The sequence below is a fragment of the Vicugna pacos genome, chromosome 19 (assembly GCF_048564905.1).
Source record: "Vicugna pacos chromosome 19, VicPac4, whole genome shotgun sequence".
Lineage (NCBI taxonomy): Eukaryota > Metazoa > Chordata > Mammalia > Artiodactyla > Camelidae > Vicugna > Vicugna pacos.
In genome coordinates, this window is record NC_133005.1 from 756,041 (window position 1) to 783,580 (window position 27,540).

Below are 27,540 nucleotides of genomic sequence, written 5' to 3' on the forward strand. Positions count from 1 at the left end.
GAGAGACCTCGGCCACCCATCCCCCGCTCGCCGGTGGCCGGAGGCGCCCTGCGTTCACCAGCAGCCCTGGGGGCGGGCCTCGCTCCGCCCGTCTCCGGGAGACGAGGTCCAGATAAGCGCGCGCACCTGCCCAGGACCACACAGCTCGACGGCATCGCAGCACAGCCGGCCGCAAGCCCGGGGGTCTGGTCCCGCACCCTTGCTCTCCCCCAGGTTGCTCCGACTCCCCGGGGTTCGGGGTTCTTCCGTGCACCCCGCTCGGGGTGCTGCTAGAGCGTCCAGCAGACGCTGATGCCAGGTGGGTCTCGGGTTTGACCCGGGACGGCCATGCTAACAATTTTCAGGATATTAGAAGTGTGTGGGGCGGAGAGGGGGAGAGGCAGTGGGGGCGGGCAGTCAGCCTGAGCCCTCACTCCGGGATGGCCGCCCCTGACTGTCGCTGCGTTCTGGAATCACCAGGCCGCATCCCTGACCAACCAGACGGCTTCGGGGCTGGGAGGCAGGGATTCTGTAAGTGCTTGGGTGGCACCACAGGGAGGCGGCCTCTGCGTCCCCCGAGGGGTTAGGATAATGCTGCTCATCCGCGTGGCTGCTGGGAGCCCTGGGACACCCACCTGCGGGCGCCCGACGCCTGCTCTGGCCGCCGAGTCCTGGGGGCTCTGCACCTGCTCTACCGACAAGGGAAACGTGAGACCCAGGGGCTGATACTGGTCAGAAAGAAAAGCCGTAAGCAAAGAAGCTAAAAGATAATATTTGTTAAATAAGGAACACTCGTGAAACAGCAGTGAAATGGTATTAAAATGTCTGTGATCACGTCCTTCTCAGCGCTGGTCTGATAACATAAGCAGGAGAAGCAGCAGCTGCACTTAAAAAAGGACAAGGAAATAGCCGTTGGCTTAGTTGACCGAGAAGGTTCGTGTCCCGTGTGCGACCATCAGTGCCACTGTTGTCACCAAGGTGTCAGGGCGGGTGGTTCAAGCGGCCCGTGTCCTTATGCTGAGGGGCGTCCGTGGCTCCTTTGCCTGGAGGTCCTGGAGTAAACCTGGGCCCCCCCTGGGAGGGGCGGGCCTGTCCCCCAGCCCCCGACCTACGAGGCCACAGGATTGCATATTGCTGCGTGGGGGCTGCTGAGTGTGGACACGTTCCGGAGGAGGCCCGGCATTCCCAGGGTGGGGACAGTGTGGAGGGAGACACGCTTGGGGTGCGTGGGCTAGGGCTGCCAGGGGAAACAGCCTGGGCCACAGGCGGACAAGCACATGCCCCCAGCCCCTTGCCTACTGCACCACATTCCGTGGGAATAAACACACCTTCCAGTCTGAATATTGCTAACGTGATGGCGTTCCAGGCGCTGGCCGCCGCGCCCTCGCCGATCCCCCAGAATCCGCCGGAGGCTGCCTCGTGGTCCAGGTCTTTGGGGTTTCCGCTTGGGAGGGTCGGCAGTGCCCTCCGTCCGAGCACTACACGGCTCTGAGAAGGACATGGAAGGGTGGAAACGGGGGCTGCGTGGGCAGAGGTCCCAGGGCTCCAAGTGTCCTTGGTGATGGCAGACACTGCACAGACCCACAGGCTGTCCGCCTGGGTCCACCCTTGCCGGCTCCGCGCCCGCACCCGCTGGCCAGGCTCCTCCGGGCGCCCGGGGAGGCTCACAGGTGGTTGTTCTTGGAGAGGTAGGCGATGAGGGCCACGGCCACGCCCACGTAGATGCCGGTCCCGATGGTGATGGAGAGCACGGCCAGGAACAGGGCCCGCCGGGAGCTGGTGCTTGCCTGGTGGAAGTCCCCCTTGGCCACTGCCTTGTTGGTCTGCAGAGTTGGAGGGGGGAGGAGAGAATGGGGGTCATGGTGAGCAGGCCCGGCACAGGAGCCTTGACCCTAGCGGACCTCAGAGAGGACTTGCCGAGAGGCTGCGTGCTCCCAGCAGACGGCAGGGCCAGGGAAGGGAGGACTTGGGCTGTCATTGACCCCTGCCCACCCCCACCCCCACCCCCACCCCCCAACCCTGGGAGGCAGTCAAAGCTTAAAAGAAAGAAATCAGGGTCCTGGGAGATACCCGCGGCCAGCAGTCGTCCAGCTGAGCACCTGCAGGGGGGCTGGGGTTGCTGTAGTGGAGCCCCCCCCACCAGCCCCCTCGACACAGGAGATGCCAGACTGTGGGGACTGTCATGTGATCCAGCTGTGACATCATGGGGGGGACCACCATTGTGAAACGGCTCCTGTGGCAGACGAGGGTGGAGGCCACCAGGGCAGGACCCCGGAAGCCCCATGTGACACCAAGGAGGTCTGACCCCCGGCGGCTGGGGGGACTGCTCGTCAGGGCAAAGGTGGGACCAGTCCCTCAGGACCCACCTACAGACCCTGGACTCTCACCGGACCCCATTTCCGTGCATCCTTGGTGTGTTTCTACATTTTTACTCAAACTGAAAAACAGTGAGGTTGCAGAGGGTCAGACTCAGGGTCACCAGGAGCTACTTTCTGCCCTCCGTGGCCCTGACCCTGACCCGGCGAGATCTGGACTCATGTCGGCTTGGCTCCTGGCCCCCCTCCCTTTTCTCTGGCTCTGGGCCTCGAGGGACGTTCAGTCCTCCTCCCCCGATCTCGGGCTTGGATGTGAGGGGGTGGGCAGAGAACGAGGACAATGGTGACTTGCTCCGTCTCGGCTGACGTTGCCATATCTGCTGGCCCCCAGACTCTGCGGGGCCCCTCTGCGATTCCCCGGACCCGCCTCCTGCTCTGTAGGGGACCTCTCCCTGCAGCCTAGCCTGGGCCCGCCCGTGGAGCCACGCAAGCCACAGAAGGAGGAGGCCGGGCCCGGGCACCCAGCCCCCGCAGGGCTGAGCACTGACCCGCCTCGTCCAGCTTCGCGCACGTTGGTTGTGACGTGTGGTAGTTGGGAGCCATGGCTCGGCTGTTACAGGCTGGCACCTGCTGGGCCCCGGCCCAGGCGGGACAGGCTCCCTGAGGGCCGCCCTCGGCAGCCTGGCCCTCGGCAGCCTGACCCGCGGGCGCCCGGCGCTGAATCCAGGCCCCCGCCCTCCCTCCAGACGGTGGGCTCACTGTCCTCTGCGGACGTCCACCCCCCACCGCTGTGCGACCTCAATCCAGAATGAGATGCCAACCTCCCACGGGGTCCGAGGGTCCGGGGTTGGGAGCTGAAGCGGGAACCTGCTCACAGCATCCCTGCCAGGACCTGCCGGCTCCTTCCTCGCGGCCCTGCTGGCCTCCGGTCCACTGAGTCCCCCCAGGACGGCAGCCTGGCCTCGTGGCCTCTCAGGACCGGCTTCTGGGGCCCTTCGCGGAAGTGGTGCGGGGGGGCGTGGTGCCGGCATCCTCCCCGCCGAGAACATGCTGCTCGCCGACCCCGGAAGGGCCCAAAGGGAAGAGAGGTTCCACACCAAGTATTGGGAGAACGCGGGAAATCCCAGCTCTCCCGCAGACCTGGTGGGAGCGTGAACTCTCATCCCTGCCTGGAGACTCACGCTCGCGACAGACGTGTCCCACTCCCCGCAAACCTCCCCACGGCAGTTCCGTGTTTGGTCCCCAGGGACGCTGACGGGTGGTCCGTGACCATCCCAGCCCTGACCGCGAAGCCAGCCCAAGTCCACCGACAGTGACAGGACACATGACAACGGTCCCCGACACGCGGTGAAATGCATCTCGGGAACTCAGCGTGGGCCAGAAGGAGCTGGACACAGGGTTCTGCCAGGTCGTAGCCCGTGAAGTACAGAACAGGCCAAGCCATGCGTGGGGTTGGCAGGGAGGCCGGGGCGGAGGGTGTCTCTGGGGAGGGGCAGGAACTGGCAGAAAACGCAGTTGAAAGCACTCACTCACATGGAGATAATTCGAGAGGACTCTCCGAGGTCAGACGAGCAGACGGGGCCGTCTGCAAAGCCAGAGACGCTCCTCTCCCGGGGCAGGGAAACCGCGGCCTCGGAGCCCGAGGGGGAAGGCGGGAGGGAGAGGCGGGTTCCCTGTCAGGTGGGCGCGGGTGAGGCGGGGTGGGTGGGCTTCTCCGCGCTGCCCTGCCTCTGGGGGACTTCTCCACCGCTGCTCACACCATTTTCACCCCAACTCATCGACTTCCCCTGCCCTGCCCTGCGGGGAAAGGGCCCTGGGCCCTGCGACCACCCGAGACCTGCATCACTGCCCTGCATGTCTTCATGGAGTTTACGCTTCGTCGCTCTTCACAGCTTCTTCCCTGAATCCCGCTGGTCGGGTACTGACATCCCTGCAGCTGGCTGTTCAGAACCACCTCCCTTCTGGCCAGGAGACCCCGTAACTCGGGGGTTCTGGAAGCAACACAGGAGCGTGGGTGGCCCGAGGGGGCAGCGGCCAAGGTGCCTGTGGAAGGTAAACAGGTCCTGAAGGACCAGCACCAGGGCTTCTGGGAGCCGACATCTCAGGAGCCCCCGACGGGGTTCCGAGGCTGCCCGGACCAAGCTGACCGGCCCGTAAACCGCCCTCCGCCCTCAGGGTCCCTGAGATCAACTCTGGCTCTCTTAGGTTGTTTGTTTGGGGCCGTGACGAGTGACTGTTGTGAACGATCTTGCAGACGCTCCTCTGTGCCCACGTGGGGTCGCTTCTCGTGGGCAGATGTCTAGGCGGGAAGCAGGGAGATGGACGCTGATGTTTACAAGACATCGCTGCATGCTCCCCCAGCAGTGGGTGAGCCCCCACCCCCGCGCCATGGACACGGTGATCACCAGCATGATCCCGCTGCAGAGGGCCTGCTGGTTTTCACTGCGTGCCCCTGGGGTGCACGGCTATGAGCCCCTTCTCCCGTGCTTCCACCACCTTCCTTTGCACGTGAGCAATAAAAATCTGTCTTTATCACTGAGTCACTGTCCTTCTCTATATGGAAGGGAGGACATGTCCCACCACCAGATGAGTAAAATGGGACACGGAGAGGTGTTCAAGCGGCTGGCCTGCGTAGCGCTGGGCTTGGGCTCAGCTTCTGACTCCGGGCGACCGTGGACGTCCCGCCTGCTCAGCAGGATCCTGGTGTGCACGGCGGGGACGCAGCGACCAACACCATCTCAGCTCCTGGAAGCTGCCTGTGCCTCACCTCGCCTGCCCCCCGGAAACAGGCTGGAAAATGGTTCGGCAAATCCTGCATTATGTTCATTTCTCTTTGCTGGGATTGTGCTGGGCTCTGAGTCACTCTCGATTTTGGTACCTCAGTGCTTTATAAATGGCCGGAAGGGCCCGGATGGTGAGTTCTGAGGGCCCATGTGCACGGCGTGGACTCTGTGGAGCTGGGTGATGGACAGGACTGCTGGATCTCTTCCCCATGGCCTCATTTCCCTTCCTTCTTCCCTCCTCCTCTGGCCCCTATCTCTGTCTCTCTGTTGTTTCAAGATCTCCATACCTGTTTGGAACACCCTGATGTCTCGGCTCTCCCGGGACGAATAGGGAGGCACGCCTTGGTCACGTGGCCTCGGGCAGTCACTGTCACCACTGGGGCTCCACCCACCTTGGGGGTCTTCCCTGGTGGTGTGAGCGCTGGACCCGGGGTCCCGATGTGCAGGGCAGTCGCCCCCTCTCTGGATGCCCCCCACACCCTGCCTTCAGGGTCTAGAGCTTAGATTCCGTGTGGGACGACCACGGCCCCTCCTGCCCGGGCTCTGGGGGCCGGAGCCTGCGGAGTTGAGACTGTTTTTCACTTCCGGATTCTTGGAAAAGGCTGGGATTCGCCTTCAGATGAGGGAAGGGCCACACAGAGGTGCAGCAGGTGGAATGAGGGTGGGCGAGGTGCCAGGTGCGTCCCCTGGAGGATGGCGAACTTGGCTGTGGCCAGTGTCCCCCATCCCTGCCGTGCGCACCCCGGTGTCCTCCGTCGGTTGGGGTGGGACATCTGAAAGCTCTGATACCTTGGATTCTTGGAGACCAGTGCCCAGAGGGGAGCATCGTCCTCTATGAGGGCCTTCCTGAAACAGACACCCTCCCAGGTGCACACGGCTCCCTGTGTCCTTAGTCTACTGGCCACGACCTTCCTGTGGACGTCTTCGGTTCCCTCTGCTGTAAGCCGATGGGCCTTGAGGGGGGCGACCCCCACCGAGGGCCCCCCACCAACACACCGCCAGGAGGCAGAGCCACCTGGGCTCCATACAGAAGACGCTTTGCTCCATCCAGACTCCAGGTTCACGGCTTCCAAAGAGGGTCACCGGACCGACCACGGGCTCTGGCCGCCCCCCAGAGCTCTCCATGTGCCCCTGGCAGCTGGGGCTGCTCCTCGCCTTTTCCTCCCAAGGAAGTTTTACACAGGGAAGGGGCTGAGCAGCTAGGCATGGCCTGGGAGCTGGAACACGCGAGTGGGCCGCCCTCACTCAGTTCCCCGGTTCCCAGCTGGGACCACTCGCCTCTCCTCTGAGTGCCGTAAGCACAAACAAGCGAAAATGGTTTAACATCCACGCTTACACCCACGCCATGAATCAAAGATCTAAAGATACCGCCACAGCCGAGAGCACCAACTCTTCAATTTTTTGTCACTGCCTCCGCTCTCCAGCCCCGAGGATCTCCGTGTGCTGTGGCCGTGAGCACTTCGTCCGACATGCAAGTTCACACCGCCTGCAGGGGGTCCTCCCCAGCTGGGTCTGGAGCCCAGAGGGGCCCCTGCGTTTGGTCCTTCCCCCCGTGCACCAAACACAGGCCCACGAAGGTCCCTTTCCTCTCTGGGGGCAAAGCGTCTTGCTGTTGAGAAGGATGGTTTTCCACTTCCAAGACTGGAGGCAGAAGCCAGCGTCAGCTCCGGGCACTGGGGCTGGGGACCCCTCATGCTTCCAGCTGTTGACAGGCCGGCCAGGAGAAAGGCTCCTAGAGCAGGAAACTCGGTCTTCCTCAAAGGACGTCAGAACGTGGAGACACCGAGCACCCCGGCCCCACGCGGACCCTGCCCGTCACAGAAAGACACCTGCGAGGGGGGCCCGAGAGCCAGCCGCTCACGGGCGCAGGTGACTCCGACACGCGGCCGAGGAGGGGACCGTTGTTGCACGGAGACGGCGATTCCGTGAGCCAAGGTCCTCGCGAGGGCTGGCGGCTGGCTCTCAAGGGGCCGGCCCACTTCCCCGAGGTGCTGGGCTCCGGCACAGAGCTCTCCCCCGTGAAGCCTCCGCAGACGCGGCCTCTCCCCCCGGGACAGGAGGTCTGCTCCCTCGCCCGCTGGCTAGCCTGGCTGGAGCTTTGTTTGTTTATTTTTATTTTTTAGAGTTTTATTAGTTTCATGGATCTTCTCAAATTTTATTGATTCCTCTTTTCAAAGAGGCGGCTTCTCTACTGCTCTCCTGTTCTCGTGTTAGCTGGTTTCTTCTCCAACGCTAACGATCCTCTTCGTTCTGTGTGCTTTAACTCACTCTTGTTTCTCCGGTTTCTTAGGGCGGCCGCTTGGGTTATGACTTTTAGATCTTTCTTCTTTTCTAATACTTGCATTTAATGCTATAAGTTTCCCTCTCAGCACTGTTTTAATGACACCCCACAAATTTTGATGTTTTATTTTCATTCTCATTTAGTTCAGAATATTGAAACATTTCCCTTGAGTCTTCTTTGACCCATGGGGTGCAAATCTTGAATTCCGAGTTTATCCCGTCCCACCCCCTCTACCCACTGGTAACCATAAGTTTGTTCTCTATGCCTGTGAGTCTTTCTGTTTTGTAAATAAGATAATTTTTCTTTTTCTTTTTCTTTTAGATTCCACATCTGAGTGACATTATATGGCATTTGTCTTTCTCTGTCTGGCTGAGTTCACTTAGAGTAACCATCTCCAGGTCCATCCACGCTGCTGCAAATGGCACTATTTCATTCTTTTTTATGGCTGAGTAGTATTCCACCGCATAAATACAACACAGCATCTTTATCCAGTCGTCTGTTGATGGACATACACTTCCTTTTTAAGTTTGTATCTCAGTCATCTAAGTCTACATTTAAACAGCCCCACGCCATCTCGAGAGCGGTCCAGGTACCTCGTGACGGAAGGTCCCCGTGCCCCCAGCCCTGCTGTCACTTGCACGTATTCCTGTGTCACCCAGCGCTGGTGAGCACTGCTACATGTCACTGCTCTTGCTCTGCACTGACAGCAACCTTTTAGGTAAGTTAAGAATAAGCAAAATAAAAGTGCTTCCCACCCTGGCGGACAGCTCCTCTCGGGGGGGCCCCCTGCGGGTCAGTACAGACCGGCCTCCTCTGCTGTGTCTCTCACACCTCCCAGGTGCTGAGGGACAAGGACACACTGACGGTGCCCGTGCAGGGACCTGCTGCCTCCCGTCCCCCCAGTGGCAGCCCCGAGGAAACAGCCTGAGCTCCGACGGTGACCGTGGAGCTTGAGGGGCCGGGGGCGCCGGCTCCGAGGGGCCCCACCCAGTCCGGGTCCTTCCCACCCACCCTCCTGAGGGGTCCTGGGGGCCCGGTCGCGGTGAGTTCAGCCGAGGTTCCAGCAGCACAGACGAGATGACGGTGCTGAGCACAGACCTGCTCGTTGTTCCGGCGGAAGTGATTCACTGGTACCGTGCCATCATCCCCCCGCAAAGCTGGCCCAGCGCCAAGCCTGAGGCCACCTCCGCAGCAGACCCCGAGCAGTCCTGAGTCGCGGGCTCAGACGGGCCCGGCCCGGGTGAGACCTGCCGGCCCGGCACCCAGGCCCGAGCCTCCGCCCGTGGGGCCCACGCTTCGCGGGGGCCGTGCCTGTCCTCCACGGCGTCTGACGGTTGTCGCTGCTGTTTCAGTTGAGGAAACACTAATTCTCGAAGATGCCCTGCCCTCGGTCATGGGGACTGGTGCACAACATGCACGGTGTGAAAAAAGAGCCAAGGAAAACGAGGAGACGCTTCCGGAAAGAGGAAAGGTCGCGGCAGCGCCTGCAGCGTGTGGGCTGGCCATCAGCTCTACTGCGTGGAGGACGCGGGCGAACGCACAGCGGGAGGGGGCGCTTTACCTCGGAGCATCTTTTCTTCCAGCTTCAGTAGATGAGAGTAAGATATGAAGGTAATGAGACTGCTGCGGAGATGAGGTCTTTTCCTCCTTGGCTTTGCGGGTTGGCGGAGTAACGGGCTGGTAGGAGTGTAATTTGTGGGCCAGAAATGACTCTGGCAAGAGAAGGACAGACAGGCGGAGCCGCTGGTGCCCGTGAGCCCGGCATCCTGACCTGCAGCCACGCTGCGGGACCACCCCCGGGGCTCCCCCAGGACCAGCCCCTCAGGGCCGACAGTGCAGAGGGCAGGTCCCTCCCTGCAGGGAAGGGAGGTGGGACAGTCAGCCAGGGTGGCCGTGAGCCTGCAATGCCCCCTTAGTTCCGTCGGACAGGGAGCCGGGGGCTTCTCTTTTTGCCACGCGGAGCTGGGAGGGGCGCGTGGAGAGGCCCAGGGGTGGGGCGGCCCAGAGCCGGCAGGACCGTGTTGGGGGGACGGGGGCCTGGTCACACCTCCAGAGGACTCCTCGTCTTTTGGTGCCTGGACCCCTTTGAGAGCTGGTGGAACTGATGGACATGCTCAGGACAGTGTTTTTAGGTTCATAAGCTGAAATACAGAGAGTTACAACAGGAACCAAATCTACTGAAATAGAGCCGTGAAGACGTTAAAAAGCCACTCGTGATCACGTTACGCGTGACGCTCTGTTACGGCTCCAGCCGGCCCCTCGTGCTGGAGTGTGGGTTCCCCGAGCACACGTGAGCGTGAACGGTATTTCGAGACAGCATGCTCAACGGCCCCGTGATGAGAAGCTGCTGCGCTTCCCACGGGGGACCGAGGCTCAGCAGAGGCGCTGTCCGCGGTCACAGTCGGGAGAAGCGCTCAGCTTCAGTCAGAGGCTGGTGAAACCTGAGGAGCTCTTTCCACCCTGATTGCAGAAGTTCCAGATGACTCTCCTGCCTCTCAAGCATCTGGGCACCTGCCCTCTGGACAGGACAGTGCATGTTCTCTGAGCTGGAAGGTCATTCCGGGGGGGTGAACGCGGCTGCCTGTTTTAGGGACGGCGTTGGGGTGTCCCGTGCCCAGTGTCGCCAGCAAAGCTGCCTGTGAGAAGAGACTACCCGGAGTGGGGAGGTCGGCTCGGCGGGCCCAGGAGCAGGCGGGTGGGCACGGCCATGGTTCCCGTGCTCCGGCAGTATTTCCTTGTCACTGAATCAGGGCTCACGAAACTGCCAGCACAGACGGAGGGACGTGGACAAAGTGCACTCACAGGGACCTGTGACGACAGGACAGCCGGCGCCTGGCGTCCCTGCATTTCATTCAGAAATCCTGAGTCGCAGGGTCCTCCCCTCCTGGATCACGTCGGATGCTGAAGGAAGGCAGGTCTGGCCCGATTCCCTGGGCGCCTTGTGCCCAGAGCTGGGCCCCACTGGTGTGAGATGGGCACCGAGGAGTGAAACAGCACAAAGGCCCCCAGGGTTCTCTGAGGACCCCACTGCAAGTACTGGGGTCACAGAGCCCCCACAAGGAGCTCCATATAGCGGGGGGGCCAGCGGGGCAGGTGGGCCAAGGGAGGACCTTGGGAGGTGGTGGGGGTAGGGCGGTGCTGTGGGGGTGGCTTGTGGGGCTGTAGGGAACAGAGGTCCAGGCTGGGGGGCTCTGGCCATTCTGCAGACCATGGGAGCCACTGCACCAGTGAGCGGAGGAACCCACTGGCCATCTGCACGTGGGGCCTGGGGAGGAGATGTACACAGTCAGGGTCACCTGGTCGTTCTCTCTTCTGCACCCCACGTGTCCCCACCCCAGGGCCTCTGCACTGGCTGCCCTCAGCCCAAAAGCTCTTCCTCCCGAGATCCTCATCGCTGGCCTGTAGTTTTATCTTGAAATGCTATGCATGCAGCAGCCCCTCTGTGACCTCCTTGTTTAAGATGTGAGCTCATGTCCATTTCCAGCTTGAATTTCCTCCTTCGTAACTAGTCGCCACCAGGCACTCTGTGAAGAGGGGCTCTGCGCTGCTCGCTGCTCGGTTCTGCGCCCGGAGCAGGGCCTGGCGCACAGCAGGTGCTCAGCCAGCGTCGGCGGGTGGATGGACTTCGAGGGCGCGGTTACGGCCCTGGGACTCGTGCTCTCCAGACTTTGGGGCCACACGGAGAGTCTCTTTCCCCCAATTCATCCAGCTCCCGGTTGCTGGCGCTATTCATGAAACTTATAACCTGATCCTTAATTCCCTTTTCTCATTTAATTATTGTTCTAATGGTGCAGTTGGTAAAGGAAAGAAACATTGTATGAAGTGAAATGAAATCAAGACATTATAGATGCTCAAATGCAGATGTCTGCAGCAGACGCAGCACACGGAGCCCTCAGGCCTCCGGACCCAGGGTCTCAGGGTGGAGGGTCCGCCAGCTCCAGCCCCAGCCCGCCCTGCCACGTGGGGCTGAGTGAAGCCCCCAGGTAAGCGCCCAGTCCCGCCTGGAAGGCACCTCTCCTTCACTGTAACTCGCTCCAAATAGTGGGCAGACGGTGGGTTTAGAAGTGAGTTCTGTGTTTCTATCTTTATTTGCAGGGGAAAGTCAGCTGAACTGCAGGAAATTTGATTTTAAGGGTTAGAAATGTCGGTATTTGCGTCGTGCGCCCTGCTACCTCTCTGATTTCTGTGCGTTATTCAATCCCTTGAAACTTCAGTGTTCTCATCCATTAAATGGGCGCAATAAATCCCAGCCTTTCAGTCTCACTGCAAAGATTAAACAAGACACAGAGGGCAGCTAGACCGGCTCATGGCCACCACTTAGCAGCCTGGGTTCTTTTAGCCTCAGTGCCGCTCGGAGCACGGGTTCCTGGTGGCTCCACCAAGATCACACACAGCACGTTCCCCTCTGTAACCGTTCACAAGGCCCACTCGCACCGGGAGCTGGCTCAAACGACCGGCGTTGCCGGAGTCAAATGAGTCGTGGGCAGACGCCACCCTCGGGCCTCCACGCTGTGCGCCCCAGGCCCCCGCGCACGCAGCCCCCACGTCCACTGAGCCGCTCCACTCGCAGCCACCCAGGCCCCTGACAGACCCGAGTCGTGCGCTGCAGCCCGTGTCCTCCAGCAGAGGGGTCTCTGGCACTCGTGGGACGAGACGAACACACAAAAAAGAAGCTCAGATCGACCCTCCAGGCCAGAGCTCGATGTGGCCCCGCCTCTCAGCCCCCAGCCCCCCGCCCCCATCCGTCCACCCTCCAGAGCTGGGACCCCAGGGCAGCACCGGGCAGCGGCCCGCCGCGTCCCCTGGAAGGACATCTGGGGTCTCTCACTGTCCCTGCACAGAGGCACCGCTAGCGGGTCCTCCTGGGGTCAGGATAGGGGGGCGGTGACAAAGGAAAACACTAAGAGTCCCTCCACTCACTAGACAAAATCCAGTCAGTACAGAAAAGCGCAGGGAGCGGCGAGAGGCCAGGGCTCTGTTCTGTGAGCAGCCCGGGCCCAGAGCCCTGGAGGCCAGAGCGGGAGCCCGAGGGCTGGGGTGTCCGGGTGCCCTGAGCACACGGCGAGCGAAGGGGCCAACGAGGGGCTGCCTCCCTCTGGTCTGGCTGGGGTATCGCGGTTGGGGAACACAGGATCTTTCTGGATGAACGCTTCCCACGTGCTGGAGGAAATGTTTCACAACCTGGGCTCCGCGAAGGCGCAGGTGGGTGTCTGCCTGGAAAGGGCTGGACACCGGTCCCGTCGGAGGCTCTCGCGCCGGACCGCACGCTCGATGACCCACTGGGACAGGCCGTTTCCTCCAGTGGAGCGTGGACCTGGGATGAGCTCATACGGGTGGGCTAATCAGTGCCTGAGGCATGTGGGCGAGCCTTTCACGAGGCAGACACCCCTCTGCTCGCCGTGCTCAGCTAGTCTCCCGTCCCCGGTCCTGCTCGGCGCGTCCGGCTCCCGGCCACCCCGCTGGCGCCACCGCAGCATCAGCTGGGGCCGGGCTGACGCCTTCCCACCTGGTCCCCCCGCCCCTGGGCGGCTGCCAGCCGGGTGCGCTGGCCACGTGTGGGGCACGGCGGGGGCCTCACCTCGTGCGACAGGTAGAAGGCCGCGATGCCCAGGGGCCAGAAACAGCAGAGCATGGAGAAGACGCTGAGGCCCAGGTGGTCCCGCGGGGGCATCATGAGAAAGTTGTCCTCGCTCTCCGTGTCACTGGAGTAGTCGCTCTGCAGGGAGAGACGGGCAGGAGAACGGGGTGAGCGGGGATCCCTCTACGCTGCGCCTGACACAGGAGTCAGCGGGCGCGGGGCAGTCCCTCCCGGCACGGAAGCTCTTACAGGAACAGGAGGGGACACACCCCAAGGGCCGGTTCCGGGGCCGCTCAGGGAAAGTGAAACTACAGACCCTCAGATTTCTGGGACGGAGGGCGGGACAGAGGGGTGAAGGTTCACCCCTCAGAGCAGGGCGGGGGGCACGCACACCTCCTCTCCACTCCAGGACAGCAGACGGGTTCCGGGGATGGGGACGGGACCTGCTCTGAGCCCCCTCCTGCCTTAGACCCCGACCTGAGCTCGGGTGTCGCTGGGCCTGGTCTCAAGCCTGGGTGTCCGGCTCCTCCCTGGGGCTGAGGCGGCCCTGCGGCCAGGTCACCCGCTCGGGGGCCCCACACAGGCCTGCACAGAGCCTGCTGGCAGGTGGGGGACCTGGCACAGGGAGTTTTAAGAAGCAGCTCAGGTGACGCCCACAGTCAGGAGGCCCCGGGCCCCCGGGCACACTTCCCACAGAGGGACCCCAACCCCCGGACAGGACACGCGCGGCTTCTGTCCTAAAAGCGCGGCTGCTCTGGGCGCCCCCGATGCCCCTGGTGGGGGGCACATCTCCCTGACGGGTGCTTCTGACCCCCTCCTCAGCACCGCGCTCACGCTGACCCCCTGGAAACCAGGGCCACTCCGTCTGTGCTGACTGTACCCAGAGGTGGAGTCAGACTTCACTCCAGATTTCGTTTCTGAAAAGAAAAGGAGCATTTCTTCCTGAAAGAAGGTCACTAGCTTCCTGCCTCCCTCTGCTGGCCCCGAGGTGGTCACATGTGGGGCCTCCTGCTGGGGGCTGGGGGCGTCGGGGACGCTCGGGGGACACTGGGCGGCATCTGCCCAGGCAGCCTCAGGGAGAGGCAGTCACCTGAGGGGCCAGGCATCCCCCCGGGGGGGCATGTGATGGTAACACCTGCGAGGATGCCTGCCCCGCGAGGACCGCCCCCACAGCGCCCCGGCCCCTCCCCCTCCCACACGACAGAGGAAGCCCAAGGTGACTGTGACCCGGAGTCCCTCCTGTTTTGGTTAATTAAATGCACATAAAACTGCCAATCGGAGCCTCTAATCAGCCTGCGGCAGAAGCTTCCAGATGGACTGTTTCTGTCTGGTTGTTTGAGTGAAAACAGGCAAATTCGAAGGGGTTCACTCAAATCACAGACAGCGACCTTCTCCAGGGACCCCGGATGGAAGCGGTGACGCCCTGTCTGTCCAGAGAGCACCTGACCGCCCTCCACACGCACACAGACACACACACACACAGACACACACAGACACACAGACACACACACACAGACACACAGACACACACAGACACAGACACACACACACAGACACACAGACACAGACACACAGAAACACACAGACACACACACACAGACACGCACAGACACACACACAGACACACAGACACACACACACAGACACAGACACACACAGACACACACACAGACACACAGACACACACACACAGACACACACACAGACACACACACACAGACACACACACACAGACACACAGACACACACACACAGACATGCACACACAGACACGCACACAGACACACACACACACACAGACACAGACACACACACACAGACACGCACACAGACACACACACACAGACACACAGACACACACACACAGACACACACAGACACACAGAAACACACAGACACACACACAGACACGCACACAGACACACACACACAGACACACAGACACACACACACAGACACACAGAAACACACAGACACACACACACAGACACACACACAGACACACACACAGACACACAGAAACACACAGACACACAGACACGCACACACAGACACACACAGACACAGACACACACACACACACAGACACACACACACACACACACAGACACACACCCCTTGAGGGTCCTGGGCTCCAGACCCCTTGCCACGTGCGTGCGTGCCACCGAGTCCAGCCGCACACCAGCCCCACTGGCCTCAGGTGCTTCTTGTCCGGAGACGGGACGTCCTTTCTGCACCGCACACCCTACCCCAGCCTGGGAACCTGACGACGGCTCCCTGACTTGTCTGTGTCACGGTGGCCACGGGGAGGCCGGTGGCCAGAGTGGTCAGTGGCAAGTTTTCCAACCAAAGAGCAGTGTGGTGTGAGTGGTGACCACAGACCACGCAGGGATGGCTGGGCGTCAAGTGACACCACCATGCCTGGGAGGCAAAGGCTGTCCCCAGATCTTCGCAGGTTTTATTCAGTGGTGGAGGGGAACCACATCTGTAAATGGCAAAGGTGTGGCCACGAGGCACCAAGATAATGAGTCAATTTTGATTAAAATAGATTTTAAAATTTCAGATAAATTACAGGGCAGATGAAGCCAGCTCGGCTCCGCGTCTTCCCCCTTCGTGGGTCAGCGGGTGAGGACGTCCGCAGGGCGGAGGCAGGCGGTCCAGAGGCGTTTACAGTTCACAGCTGGAGGAACAGGCCCTACGAGGGGCAGAGCCGGGCAGGGCTGCTCGCCCCCAGGGCCACGACCGCCCCCCCACCCCGGACAGCTGGCTCTCGTCCCCGGGGTCTCTTCCTCGGGAAGACCAGGCGGGAGCCCTCAGCGAGGCTGCAGGAATGCGGGGTCGACCTTGTCACCTGCCCTCTCTCCAGGCATCACCAGCCCTCCAGCTCTTCTGGCCCCAACTCCCTCTTGCCCCCGGCCGCCTCCGCTCGCTGATTCTGGGGAGCATCTCCGTGAGGCCCCAGGGCGGAGGGGGGCCCAGAGACCAGGATGGACGTGGAACTGGGGTTTCCTGCGAGGGGTCCCCTTGCAGGAGCACAGCCTGCAGAGTGCTCCTGACGGCACTGCTCCCAGCAGCGCAGTCTGAGAGGAGCGTGCAAGGAGTCCGCGTGGTCACGGAACCTGATGGTGCAAATGCTGCTTGTCGCCCCGGAAGGACGCTTGTGACAGCCGAGGTACCAGCCGGGGCAGGAAGTGGGAGAACTCAGGCTTCCTCCAGAATGCCGGACATTGAGACGCTTCTGGATGGCAGGCTTCTCAGTGATTTTTTTTCTTGCATTTGTGAGTTTTAGATTTTCCTACAGCGAGCAGGGTGATTTGGTAATGACACTTCTCACGAAGGCGCAGACGTGCTGACCGGTGGGGGCTCCCCAGCCCCATCCTGGCTTCCCTGGGACTGGCTGGGAGACGCTGCATCACGGGCCCAGTGAGCCGCTGGTGGAGCAGGACCGGAACCCAGCACGGCACCCAAGCCCCGCGACGCAGACAGGCCCACCAGGACACTGGGGATCAAGGCCAGCGCCCTCCACCCATGGTGCCCACGCCTGCGTCGGCCAGGGCACCACCACTGCCCACAGAGCGACTGACACAGCCCAGCCAAGATGCTGGCCCTGGCTCTTCAGCCACGCTCCGCCTCCCGGGCTCGGCGCCCGGCACTCAGGGCAGCACGCCGCAGGCACGCAGCTCGTGTGCTGACGGCACGGAGAGTCCCCGTGGGCCTGAGCCCACGCGGGTGGCACCGAGGGGGCGGCGACACCCCAGGGTGTCGGGGTGAGCTGCGCACTTGTGCCGCCTCAGGGAACCGCGCTTTGCTGCGTGCTGGGCTGGGTGACTCAACGTCCCTGAGGAGCTGAGTGACCAGCGGGCTCACTGCCACCACCTGTTCAAGTGAGCACGTTTATGAGCCACGAACCTTCTGAAAGAGACGCTCGGCCAGCGGTCTCCCCCCTGCTCCTTCCAAGCTCATCTCCGAGCCCACGCCATCCTTCCCTGGCTCCCCGTCTCCAGACGCTGACGTCCTGCCCGCCAGGTGGGCTCCAGATGGGGCCGTGACGTGGGCACCGGTCCAGCTGGGACACGGCGGCCGACCTGCTGACAAAGGACAGGGCGGTGCCCCGACAGGAGTTCACGCCTCCCTCCAGACCATGGCCCGAGGCCAGGACGCCGCTGAGGCTCCAGCAGCCATGGGGCCAGGACTCCGCCCGCTTCCTCCGTGCACCTGGATGGGACGCCAGACACGCTTAGACGAAGAAGACGTGTTTAGAGGGTCTCAGGCCAACGTCTTCCCCCACAGGCAGCGTCAGAGGTGAGGGCAGAGCCTGGCTGGAGAGAGGCAGGTGTCTCCAGATGGCCCAGGTGCGGGCAGAGCTGACCAGCCTCGGAGCCGAGACGCCACGGTGAAGCATCTGGAACGGGGGCAGGGCGTCCCCGTGTGCCCCACGCCGGCGGATCGCCTCTGCATGAGGCCACCTCCCCACTCATCCCCTGGGAGACCCGGAAGGGCCAGGGAGTGAGCAGAGCCAGCTGCTGTCCCTCCAGGAGGGGCGGGGCCTGGGGAGGGGCCAGGCTGTGAGGGCCGAGGGCCGTGCTTGGAAGGAGGGCGGGTCTCAGGCCCCCAGAGCTGCAAAGGGCAGTCCAGCTCCAGAGACAGAAAACGTTCCCAGTCAGGCCGAGGGGAAGCGGATTGGAAGCCGCCCGGACCTCTGGTCAGCGGGGCGCTCTGTCCTCCCTGCTCGGGGTGCGGGCTCGGGGCCCAGCGTCGGCCTTGCTGGGGGCTGGCAGACATGCAGACGCCCAGGCCCTGCCCACACAGTGGCCACAGGCTCAGGAGAGACTTCGGGCCGAGGAGTCACTGGGGGGTCTCCCCCATCCTGCATCAGGAGCGACCCCAGCGTCTGCCTGCTACTTACTTGCTGCCTAGAAGGCACAAAACTCTTGTTGTGAAACAAACAAATCACGGGGGTGCCATGGACAGCACAGCAGATGCAGTCGGGAGTATCGTAATGACTTTGGCGACAGGTGGTAAAACTCACTGTGGTCATCATTTCGTTCTGTATAAAAATACCGGATCACTATGTGTACACCTGGAACTCCTGTAACGTTGTAAGTCAACTACACTTCCACTTAAAGAAGAGAAAAGGATAGCTGGATTTGGTGAAGCTCGTGGGCTGGGGTTCTTACGTGACGTCACCTGCAGGCCTGTGAGGACAACGCTGCCCCCAGCAGTTTTGGCCTGGCTGGTTTGCAGCACGGCCTCTGCACCACTGCCTTTCATAAAAGAGCCGGGGGACACGGTCGCCGCGGAGGCGGGCCCCGGCCGGGGTGGGGGGTGTCGGCCCCATCGCTGTGTCTCTCCGGGCCGGCAGTCACAGAGCAGACCTGCCCGGTTAAAATGGCCTTGGGGCCTCTGTTTTGACTGAAATGCCAGGGGTGAGTCCCTCACATCCTGCCTTCTCCTCATTCCTTACTGGGAGTCTGTTTTGTTTTCGTGGTTTGGGAAAAACACAGTCCGCTCCTGTTTCCACACTGCTGAATGCTGCTTGGGGGCAACTTCAGTCGTGCCAGAAGGCCCCCCCGGGAGGCCGGGAGCCACCGGGCGCCGTGTCCCCGGAGGCTGGCTCCCACGTCGGCCCTGCGCACTCGACGTGGGTGACTTTCTAAAGCACCTCATTAAACAGCGTCGAGGCCCATAAAATGCTTCGGAGGAAGCTCTCCAGGCGCTCGGGTGCTCACGTAGAATTTGGCCTCATTTCCACTAAAAAGAGCAGGACGCTGACCCAGGAGGGCTCCTCTGGGAGCGTTATCTGTTCACTGGTAAACCGATAAGCTCAAAGCCAGCCAAGTGCCCACTCTGGCTGAGCCGGGGCCAGGAGCTCCCGCTCTGCCCGTCATCCTGGACGCTAAAACCCACTGAGCGCAGCCCAGGGAAGGAGCGGCCCCCAGGCTGGGGACGCCGGCCACGCTCCAGGCCCCCGCAGCCAGGCTGGGGCCCCTCTGCGCTGGCTCGGAGCCCTCTCCTTCCTGGACGCCCCTCCCGTCCTGCTCCCCCACTGACCGGCTGGTCCCCCAGGGAGCATTTCCCAGTAAATCACGTGTCATGAACCCTCACAACACTGTCCGCTCCTGGGAAACTCAACCTCAGACACCCGTGTCCAGCACAATGGAAAACACGCAAGTAAACACACGACACAGAAACCACGGCCTCAGCATGGAGTCCTAGACGCTGACGGGGAGGAGCAGCATCCAGGCGCAACACCAGCTGTGGCGCAACTGCCCGGGATGGGGAGGCCCGGGTGCTGGGGACGGGGAGGCCCGGGTGCTGGGGATGGGGTGGGGGTGGAGGGGGCGGGCAGGGCACTGGACGGGGAGGCCCTGATGCTGGGGGCGGGGCGGGGATTGGGGGGGCGGGCAGGGCACTGGACGGGGAGGCCCGGGTGCTGGGGACGGGGAAGCCCAGGTGCTGGGGACGGGGCGGGGGTGGGGGGGCGGGCAGGGCACTGGACGGGGAGGCCCGGGTGCTAAGGACGGGGAGGCCCGGGTGCTGGGGATGGGGAGGCCCGGGTGCTGGGGATGGGGTGGGGGTGGAGGGGGCGGGCAGGGCACTGGACGGGGAGGCCCTGATGCTGGGGACGGGGCGGGGATTGGGGGGGCGGGCAGGGCACTGGGCGGGGAGGCCCGGGTGCTGGGGACGGGGAGGCCCGGGTGCTGGGGATGGGGTGGGGGTGGAGGGGGCGGGCAGGGCACTGGACGGGGAGGCCCTGATGCTGGGGGCGGGGCGGGGATTGGGGGGGCGGGCAGGGCACTGGACGGGGAGGCCCGGGTGCTGGGGACGGGGAAGCCCAGGTGCTGGGGACGGGGTGGGGATTGGGGGGGCGGGCAGGGCACTGGACGGGGAGGCCCGGGTGCTAAGGACGGGGAGGCCCGGGTGCTGGGGATGGGGAGGCCCGGGTGCTGGGGATGGGGTGGGGGTGGTGGGGGCGGGCAGGGCACTGGACGGGGAGGCCCTGATGCTGGGGACGGGGCGGGGATTGGGGGAGCGGGCAGGGCACTGGGCGGGGAGGCCCGGGTGCTGGGGACGGGGTGGGGATTGGGGGGGCGGGCAGGGCACTGGACGGGGAGGCCCGGGTGCTGGGGATGGGGCAGGGCGGGCAGGGCACGGCTCACGGGCGCCCGCAGGGCTGCCCTTTACTGAACCCTCTTTGGGTGGGTGATCTGCTGCCTGACGGTATTTCAAAAGGGACAAAACCAGAAGCACTGGAAGAGGAGACACTAATGGACAAGCCTATAAAGGCTTAATTTCACCTCAACTTTCAAGAAGAACATGAGAGGAAAATCCCATACAATGTGCTGATGGACACGCCTCCAGACTCCGCCCTGCCCGGCCGGAGGGCGCTGGACGGTGTGCTGGGAGGACGCCGTCCTCTGGGAATTGACCTCAAGGCCCAGACGGCCCACCCCATCTCACCTTGCCTCCACCCCGGCCTCCCCGACACACCGCCTCTTTGCAGCTGTGGTTGGCAGCGTGGACGTCTGTGGGGCCTCTGAGGGGGGGTTACGATTCCAGCGACAGGTTCTGCTTCTAAATGTGCTTCTTTCGGCCCCGAGGCCGGTCCCCTGACTTCACGTACTCTGCGCGTTTGATGACGGCACAGACCTCCACGGATCCCCGGTGCCTCTCACCTTCCCAGACTTGAGGTTTCTTTCTTTCTTTCTTTTCTAATCGCAGGAGAGTCAGCTCACAATGTTGTGTCAAGGTCCGGGGCACGTAGAGTGGTTCTGCCACACGTGCACACACACGTTCGTTTCTGTTACAGGTCACTACAAGGTATGGAGTATAGTTCCTTGCTCTGTACAGTGGGACCTTGTTTGTTTTATATATAGCAGTCAGTGTCTGCAAATCCCAAACTCCCAATTTATCCCTTCCCACCCCTTTCCCCCCTGGTAACCATAAGTTTGTTCTCTATGTCTGTGAGTCTGTTTCTGTTTTGTAAATAAATTCACTTGTGTCATTTTTTTTAGATTCCACATATGAGTGATCTCATTTGGTATTTTTCTTTCTCTTTCTGGCTTACTTCACTTAGAATGACATTTTCCAGAAGCATCCATGTTGCTGCAAATGGTGTTATGTTGTCGGTTTTATGGTTGAATAGTATTCCATTGTATAAATATACCACCTCTTCTTTATCCAGTCATCTGTTGATGGACATTTAGGCTGTTTCCATGTCTTGGCTGTTGTAAATAGTGCTGCTATGAACATTGGGGTGCAGGTGTCATCCTGAAGTAGGGTTCCTTCTGGATACAAGCCCAGGAGAGGGATTCCTGGGTCATACGGGAAGTCTATTCCTAGTGTTTTGAGGAATCTCCACACTGTTTTCCACACTGGCTACACCAAACTGCATTCCTACCAGCAGTGTAGGAGGGTTCCCCTTTCTCCACAGCCTCTCCAGCATTTGTCATTTGTGGATTTTTGAATGACGGCCATTCTGACTGGTGTGAGGTGATGCCTCATTGTAGTTTTGATTTGCATTTCTCTGATAATTAGTGATACTGAGCATTTTTTCATGGGCCTATTGATCATTTGTATGTCTTCACTGGAGAACTGCTTGTTTGGGTCTTCTGCCCTTTTTGGATTGGGTGGTTTGCTTTTTTGGTATTAAGCTGTGTGCGCTGTTTGCATGTGCTGGAAGCTAAGCCCTTGTCAGCCGCATCATTACCTCCTCTGGTGATGACCTGTAGAAATCACCCCTGAAAGCACAGCTTCCTACGATTGATGTTCCGGCTGGAAGAGGCAGTTCTCCTGCTGCCCCAGCGATGGGCTCGTCATACATGACGCGGTTCCCAGCATCCTTCCTCCTGGGACCCTCAGCCAGCCCCGACCCCCGGGACGGCCAAGGCAGGACCACCCCTCTTCCTCCCCCTGCGGAGCAGGGACAGCCACTCGTGGAGGGTGAGCCCGGACGGGGACCCTCAGCACCTTGGACGGTGAGGCCTCTTTCTTCCTCCTCGGTGTCCGTCTCCTGCAGGTGAGGACGCGCACCGGCTGCGCCCTGCTGCCCGGGCCACAGGGCAAGGTGCCGGCTCTCCCTCCGAACAGACAGAGTCTCTCTTACTTGTCCATCAGTTCGACCCTCTGAACGTCCTCACACAAGCCTCGTGCCTCTTGTCACAGAAGTCAAGCTTCACGCAAGCGCATGGGAGCCGGTCCCCAGCCCATCAGCTTCTTTCTGCCTCTCGGAGCCCAAGATGCACCCAAACTGCCTGTGAATTTCCTTCTGTTTTAAACAAACATTGTGAGATGGTTTGCGAGGAGGAAAAATGGAAAGTATTGGCTCTCATAAAATTGGGCTCACCTTGGATTTTTGCGTTTATTCTGCTATTGTTTTCCTGCAGCAGGACGGACAGACAGTACAAGAACCACGGCATAAGGGCAATGCTCCCTGAGGCCCCAAAGCCGGGCGTCGTCACCAGTGCCTGGAGTTCAGAGGAGGTGCTTCCTCTAACAAACTGGAGCTCTTGTTACGACGCACCGAGTGGAAGAGCGTCGTGGTCCATGCCGGCCAAGGTTAGGGGGCCTTCCATACACGTGCAGGCCACCGAACACAGAAGTCAGCGGCCGGCCTGAGAGGAGACCCGTTTCACGAACATCGAGCAGAAGCTGCGTCTCCAAAGGGTCCTTTTGGGGCTGGGTTTTGTTCACGTGAGTGTCGCTTGAAACGGGTGAACCTTCAGCTAAGCCTGGGGAGGATTTATGGAACCGCCGTTTGGGTTAGCACCACGTTTACTGGTATTTGCTCCAAGGCGGGCCTGGGAGGGGCTCCCCGGGTCCGGGCCCTTCCTTTCACTGTCATCCGAAACACCTTCACCGTGTGCGCGCCTGGCTCCCAGCTCCCTGCAAGCGCACGGAGCCGGTTCCATCACAATGCGTGCAGCCTCGCAGGAGGAAGGTTCCCACCCTCTGGTGACGACTCCCTTTGTGGACGTGGCCACAGATAACAGCTCTCTCCTCTCCCCAGGTCTGAGCAGGGGCTCAGAAGCCACAGCCTAGAGAGCAGAGAGGCGCGAGCTGGAGAAAGTTCAGAGGCTTTTGTTTCCCGAGCGCACAGATTTGGTGCGATGCCCCCACCCTTCTGCTTATCGGAAAGTGTCTTGGAGAAATACGACAAACGGTCCCCTCGTGTTATTATGACAGATGGGTCTCTCAGCTTGCAGAGTCTCTCCGAATCAGATTGGCTGTAATTACACACGCCAGTGCCTTTTCCTGGCATATGTAAGATGAAGCTATAAAGGTGTTGGTTTTTATTGGGCCAGAAACATGCCGTAAGCCCACCTTTAAATGAGAGTCTTCCTTGACACAGAAAATTAAAATGGTAGGTGGCATGCTACGACTCCAGTCATGTTTATATTTCACGTCGTATTCCTGGATTTGTCTGTGGAAATTTTAAGTGTTTAGCACGCCCTCAAAATACTTATTTCATAAAGGTAAATGTAATTTCCAGATGTGGACATAGGTCACATTATTGAAAGATAATTCATTCGATTGAAATTCTTAACCTAACCCCGAGCCATCTGTGGACATCCGAACATATTCTTTGTCCGTATCTTGCGTCTGCGGGAAAATGCACCTAGCATCTCAGACAACACCCTGTGAGGCTTCTGGGGGCACAGCCAGCAGGTGGGCAAGTCAGAGAAACGGCTGGACAAAATTGTCAACCATCCACGGACACGCTTTAAATTCTGACACAGAAACAAACTCTACGCTAAAAGGTGGGAAAAGCTACCTCATGCAAACGGTGGTAACTAGACAGCCGGAGCAGCGGCGCCAACGTCACACAAAACAGACCCGAAGGCGAGCGGTATTATCAGCCGCCAGGAGGGGCATTTCACCGTGATAAGCCGGTCGGCACTTCAGCAAGATACGATAATTACAAATGTACATGCACCGAGCAGCAGAGCCCAACGTCTGTGAAGCAAAACCACACAGAACGGATGGGACAGCCAGGCAGACAAGCAGTAAGAACAGGAAGTGCGAACGGCACGGCCAGCGGGACCCGGCAGACGCTCAGCGGACTCGTCACACAGAGACAAGCACGTGTGCCCCCACGCGGGCGCGAGGCACATCCCCAGAGCAAGGACGTGAGGCCACACCTCGCATCTCAGCACACGGAGAAGAGGAATTACACAAACTCCGCTCTTCAACCACGTGAAGCTAAACTGGGAGTAAATGACAGGCAGAATGTGGGAAGTCCCTGAGTGTGTGGAAGGTAAACAACACTTTTATGAAGAGCCCATTAGTATAAAAAGAAATCACAACTAGGCTAGAAGCTATTCTGAGCTAACTAGAAAATGAAGCACAATCTATCCGATTTACAGGATGCAGTTAAAACAGGGTTTGAAAGTTGTAGCTTTATTACTGTTTTTTTAAATTGAAGTACAGTCAGTTACAATGTGTCAATTTCTGGGGTACGGCACCACGTCCCAGTCCTGCACATACAGACGTGTATTCATTTTCATACTCTTTTTCATTAAAGGTTGTTACAAGATATTGAACGTAGCTCCCTGTGCTCTACAGAAGAAATCTGTTGTTTATCTATTTTTAGTGGTTAATATTTGTAAATCTGAAATTCCCTAATTTATCCCTTCCCATCCCCTTTCCCCTGGTAACCATAAAATTGTTTACTGTGTCTGCGAGTCTGTTTCTGTTTTGTAGATGAGCTCATTAGTGTCCTCTTTCTCCTTTTTTTGTGTTTTTAAGATTCCACACATGAGTGCTAACATGTGGTATTTTTCTTTCTCTTTCTGGCTTACTTCACTTAGAATGACATTCTCTAGGAACATCCATGTTGCTGCAAATGGCATTATTTCATTCTTTTTTATGGCTGAGTAGTATTCCATTGTATAAACATACCACAGCTTCTTTATCGAGTCACCTGTCGATGGACACTTAGGTTGTTTCCATGTCTTGGCTGTCATATATAGTGCTGCTATGAAAGTTATAGCTTTAAGTACATGCATTACAGAAGAAAAAAAATCTCAAACTGAGAACTAAGGTCCTACCTAAAGAAACTAGATTAAAAAGGAACAAATTTATCCCATAGGAAACAGAGGCAAAAAATCATAAATATCTGAGTGCAAATCATTGAAGTGGAAAACAGAAAAGCCAGAGGCAAGTCAGAGGAACCAGAGGTCAGCGGCTTGAGGAGGTGAACAAAATTGATAACCCTGTGGCCAGACTGACCGAGGGAAAAATGGAAAAACTCAACTCACCAAAATCAGGCACGAAAGAGGAGACGTCACCAACTGTACAGAAAGTAAGCCTTTAACGGAAAGTTATGAATGACATTATGCCGACAAGTTAGGGCGACGTCGCTAAAAAACAAATTCCTAGTGTGACACAAATGACAAAACTGAGCCAAGAAGAAAGGAAAACCTGAAGATTTTCTTCACAACAACAAAGAAACCAGGTCTGACCAGAAAGTGAAGATCTTTCTGCAGAGAAGAGCCCGGCGCAGAGGAGTCTCGGTGACAGCAGACACACACTCGAAAAGAGAAAACACCAATGCAGGGTCTTGCGGAGAGAAGAGGAACCGCTTCCCGGGTCAGCCTGGGGGCCAGGTCACCCTGACACCAAAGCCAGACAAAGACACGGGGGAGGAAGACTGCAGACCAAGAGCCTCGTGCGCAGAAACCAAAGCCCCCACCAAGCCGCCAGCACGGAGAGCCCAGCGGTACTTAGGGGGGCCTCTGCCCCGGCTCGGGGCGTTCGTCCCCAAATGTAAGGACTGTCTGATGCATGAAAGTCAGTTAATGAAATGGTCACGTCCACAGGGTAAGGGACCCAAAGGGCCACCGTGATGACACAGAAAAAGCATTTGTTGGAACTAAACACCCACTTTTAATATGAAAACCCCTGCCCTTGGGTGTCCACCCTGAGGTGACTCCCGGGCTCCGCTGAGCCTCCACTAGCACGGCCTGGTCTCCTTCCTCTTCAGCCCAGAGCACTTGGGTGGGTAACCGCCTCGGACAGCAGCGCGCCGGCTCCTCGGGAAAGGCCTGGACACACGTGCCTGCCCCCCAGCCCTGACCCTGCGTCCTCTGCGGGGGACGCATCCCTCCACCTACATCAAAGCCACAAACAGACCTCCTTTCCCGCCCTCCTGAGGCCCTTCCCTCCCGATGGCCCCCCTCCCGCCCCATGTCCTGGGAGAGCCGGCTCCAGCCTGCAGAGAAGGGACCGCCCCAGGCTGGGGTGCACGTGTGACCTCCGCTCAGACCCAGCGGCATCTCCCCCTCCCTGCCCGGGGCTGCTGTGTGATCTCTGAGCGTGTGGTCCGGGGCCGGCCGCCCTCCCGTCGACTGAAGACAGGACTCAGAGATAATTCGGCTCATCTGCCCTTAAACCATCAACTTCAACTACTTCTTCCAGCAGGTCAGCTATTTCTGGAACAGCAAACCAAAGAAGCCACTCATGGCAGCAAACATGTCCCCAGCTGTCCCCACACATGCACTCCCAGCCTCATGCGACCTGGGACCACACGCCCTCCCTCACCTGCTCGCTTTGCCGGAGACACTCTCCCCTGTGGCCATGGGGACAGCAGGGTCCCCGCCAAGTGGGCAGCACTGTCAACCCTTAATCCCTCAGCCCCGCCCGACGGCTGCGACCACGGGTCCTCGCTGACCAGAGCCCCTGTGGCCTGGACCTTGCCTCCACCTCCGTCCTTCCGTCTTCCACAGATATTCCGAGTGAGGGGCACCCAAGGCCTTGGTTTCTCTGCACTGCCCCACCCTGGTGCTCCGCCGCACCCCGCCTGCAGCCCGTCCCCAAGGCCCACGGCGGCCGCACGCCCTGACCTCCAGCTCCTGGAACTCCTCCTCCTCCTCCACGTCGTAGGACAGAGTGTGGATTTTCATGTCTTCAGCCGAGAGGTCAATGAACTTGCTGTCGGGGTACTCCAGGCTCTCTTTGGGGGGCGACCGGTCCTCGATGAAGGTGGTCTCACAGCAGTCGGCGGCCACGCCGTCCCCCCAGGAGCGCAGCACACCCTCGGAGTAGAGGATGATGTTGGGGCGGTAGTGGGATTCCACCGACTGCTGGAGGGTGTTGGGGTCCAGCAGCTGCTGGAGTGGCTCGTTCCTGCTGCCGTGCAGGGCGGCCGGGGCTGCGCTGTCCGCCCCCCGGCCGCCCTGGCACTGGTGTGCGGGGTACACGGACGCCCGGCCGTCCCTGCCCTCGGCCGTGAAGCTCCGGGTGTTGATCAAGCCGTTCCTCCTGCCGGCCTCGCTGAGCTTGCCACGCACCAGCGCGCTCTCCTGCTCCAGGACGCTGGCCATGACGCTGGCTCTGCCGGGCGGGTGGCAGGCTGGAGGGCTGGACGCGAGGGTCACGCTTGCCTCATGGGGCCCATTTCTCCTGAAGGAGGAGGACACACAGATGAGACAAGAAAACCACACCTGAAAAGCTGCCCATTGTCCAGACCCGAGATGTTTCGGCGTGGCCGTGTCGCTGGTCTGGCGCTCCCTCGTCTGCCAGTTTTAGGAGGACTCCCCAGGCACCCGGCCAGCGCGAGCCTTCCCCGCACCTCTGCAAAGTCTCTGCTTCCAGATGAAGGAG

General features: G+C 60.2%; 1 protein-coding gene and 1 long non-coding RNA gene across 4 annotated transcripts; one reads left to right on the forward strand and one right to left on the reverse strand.

The window, feature by feature from the left end:
- Window positions 1-740: 740 nt before the first annotated feature.
- Window positions 741-27,260, reverse strand: SYNDIG1 (synapse differentiation inducing 1). Of its 2 annotated transcripts, XM_072943631.1 has the most exons (4): window positions 26,781-27,260; window positions 12,937-13,074; window positions 1,609-1,802; window positions 741-1,467 (listed from the first exon to the last, which is right to left on the reverse strand). In XM_072943631.1, the coding sequence occupies exons 1-3, from the start codon at window positions 27,258-27,260 to the stop codon at window positions 1,644-1,646; spliced, it is 777 nt and encodes a 258-aa protein (XP_072799732.1). In that variant the 3' UTR covers window positions 741-1,467; window positions 1,609-1,643. The 2 variants fall into 2 exon arrangements, with proteins under 2 accessions (XP_072799732.1, XP_006218339.1); XM_006218277.4 differs by having other exon boundaries at window positions 741-1,802.
- Window positions 2,286-4,746, forward strand: LOC140687343 (uncharacterized). 2 transcript variants are annotated; one of them, XR_012061570.1, is made up of 4 exons: window positions 2,286-2,391; window positions 3,541-3,702; window positions 4,187-4,346; window positions 4,500-4,746. It is a non-coding gene; the product is annotated as an uncharacterized lncRNA (long non-coding RNA). The 2 variants fall into 2 exon arrangements; XR_012061571.1 differs by having other exon boundaries at window positions 4,549-4,746.
- Window positions 27,261-27,540: the final 280 nt, after the last annotated feature.

Excerpts from the sequence above, each read along its gene's own strand:
- SYNDIG1 (XM_072943631.1), bottom strand. The coding sequence starts at position 27,260 with ATGGCCAGCGTCCTGGAGCAGGAGAGCGCGCTGGTGCGTGGCAAGCTC. Across the intron at positions 13,075-26,780 it reads AGGAGTTCCAGGAGCTGGAG|AGCGACTACTCCAGTGACAC; the intron begins GTCAGGGCGTGC and ends CTCTCCCTGCAG. Across the intron at positions 1,803-12,936 it reads CCTTCTACCTGTCGCACGAG|ACCAACAAGGCAGTGGCCAA; the intron begins GTGAGGCCCCCG and ends CCAACTCTGCAG.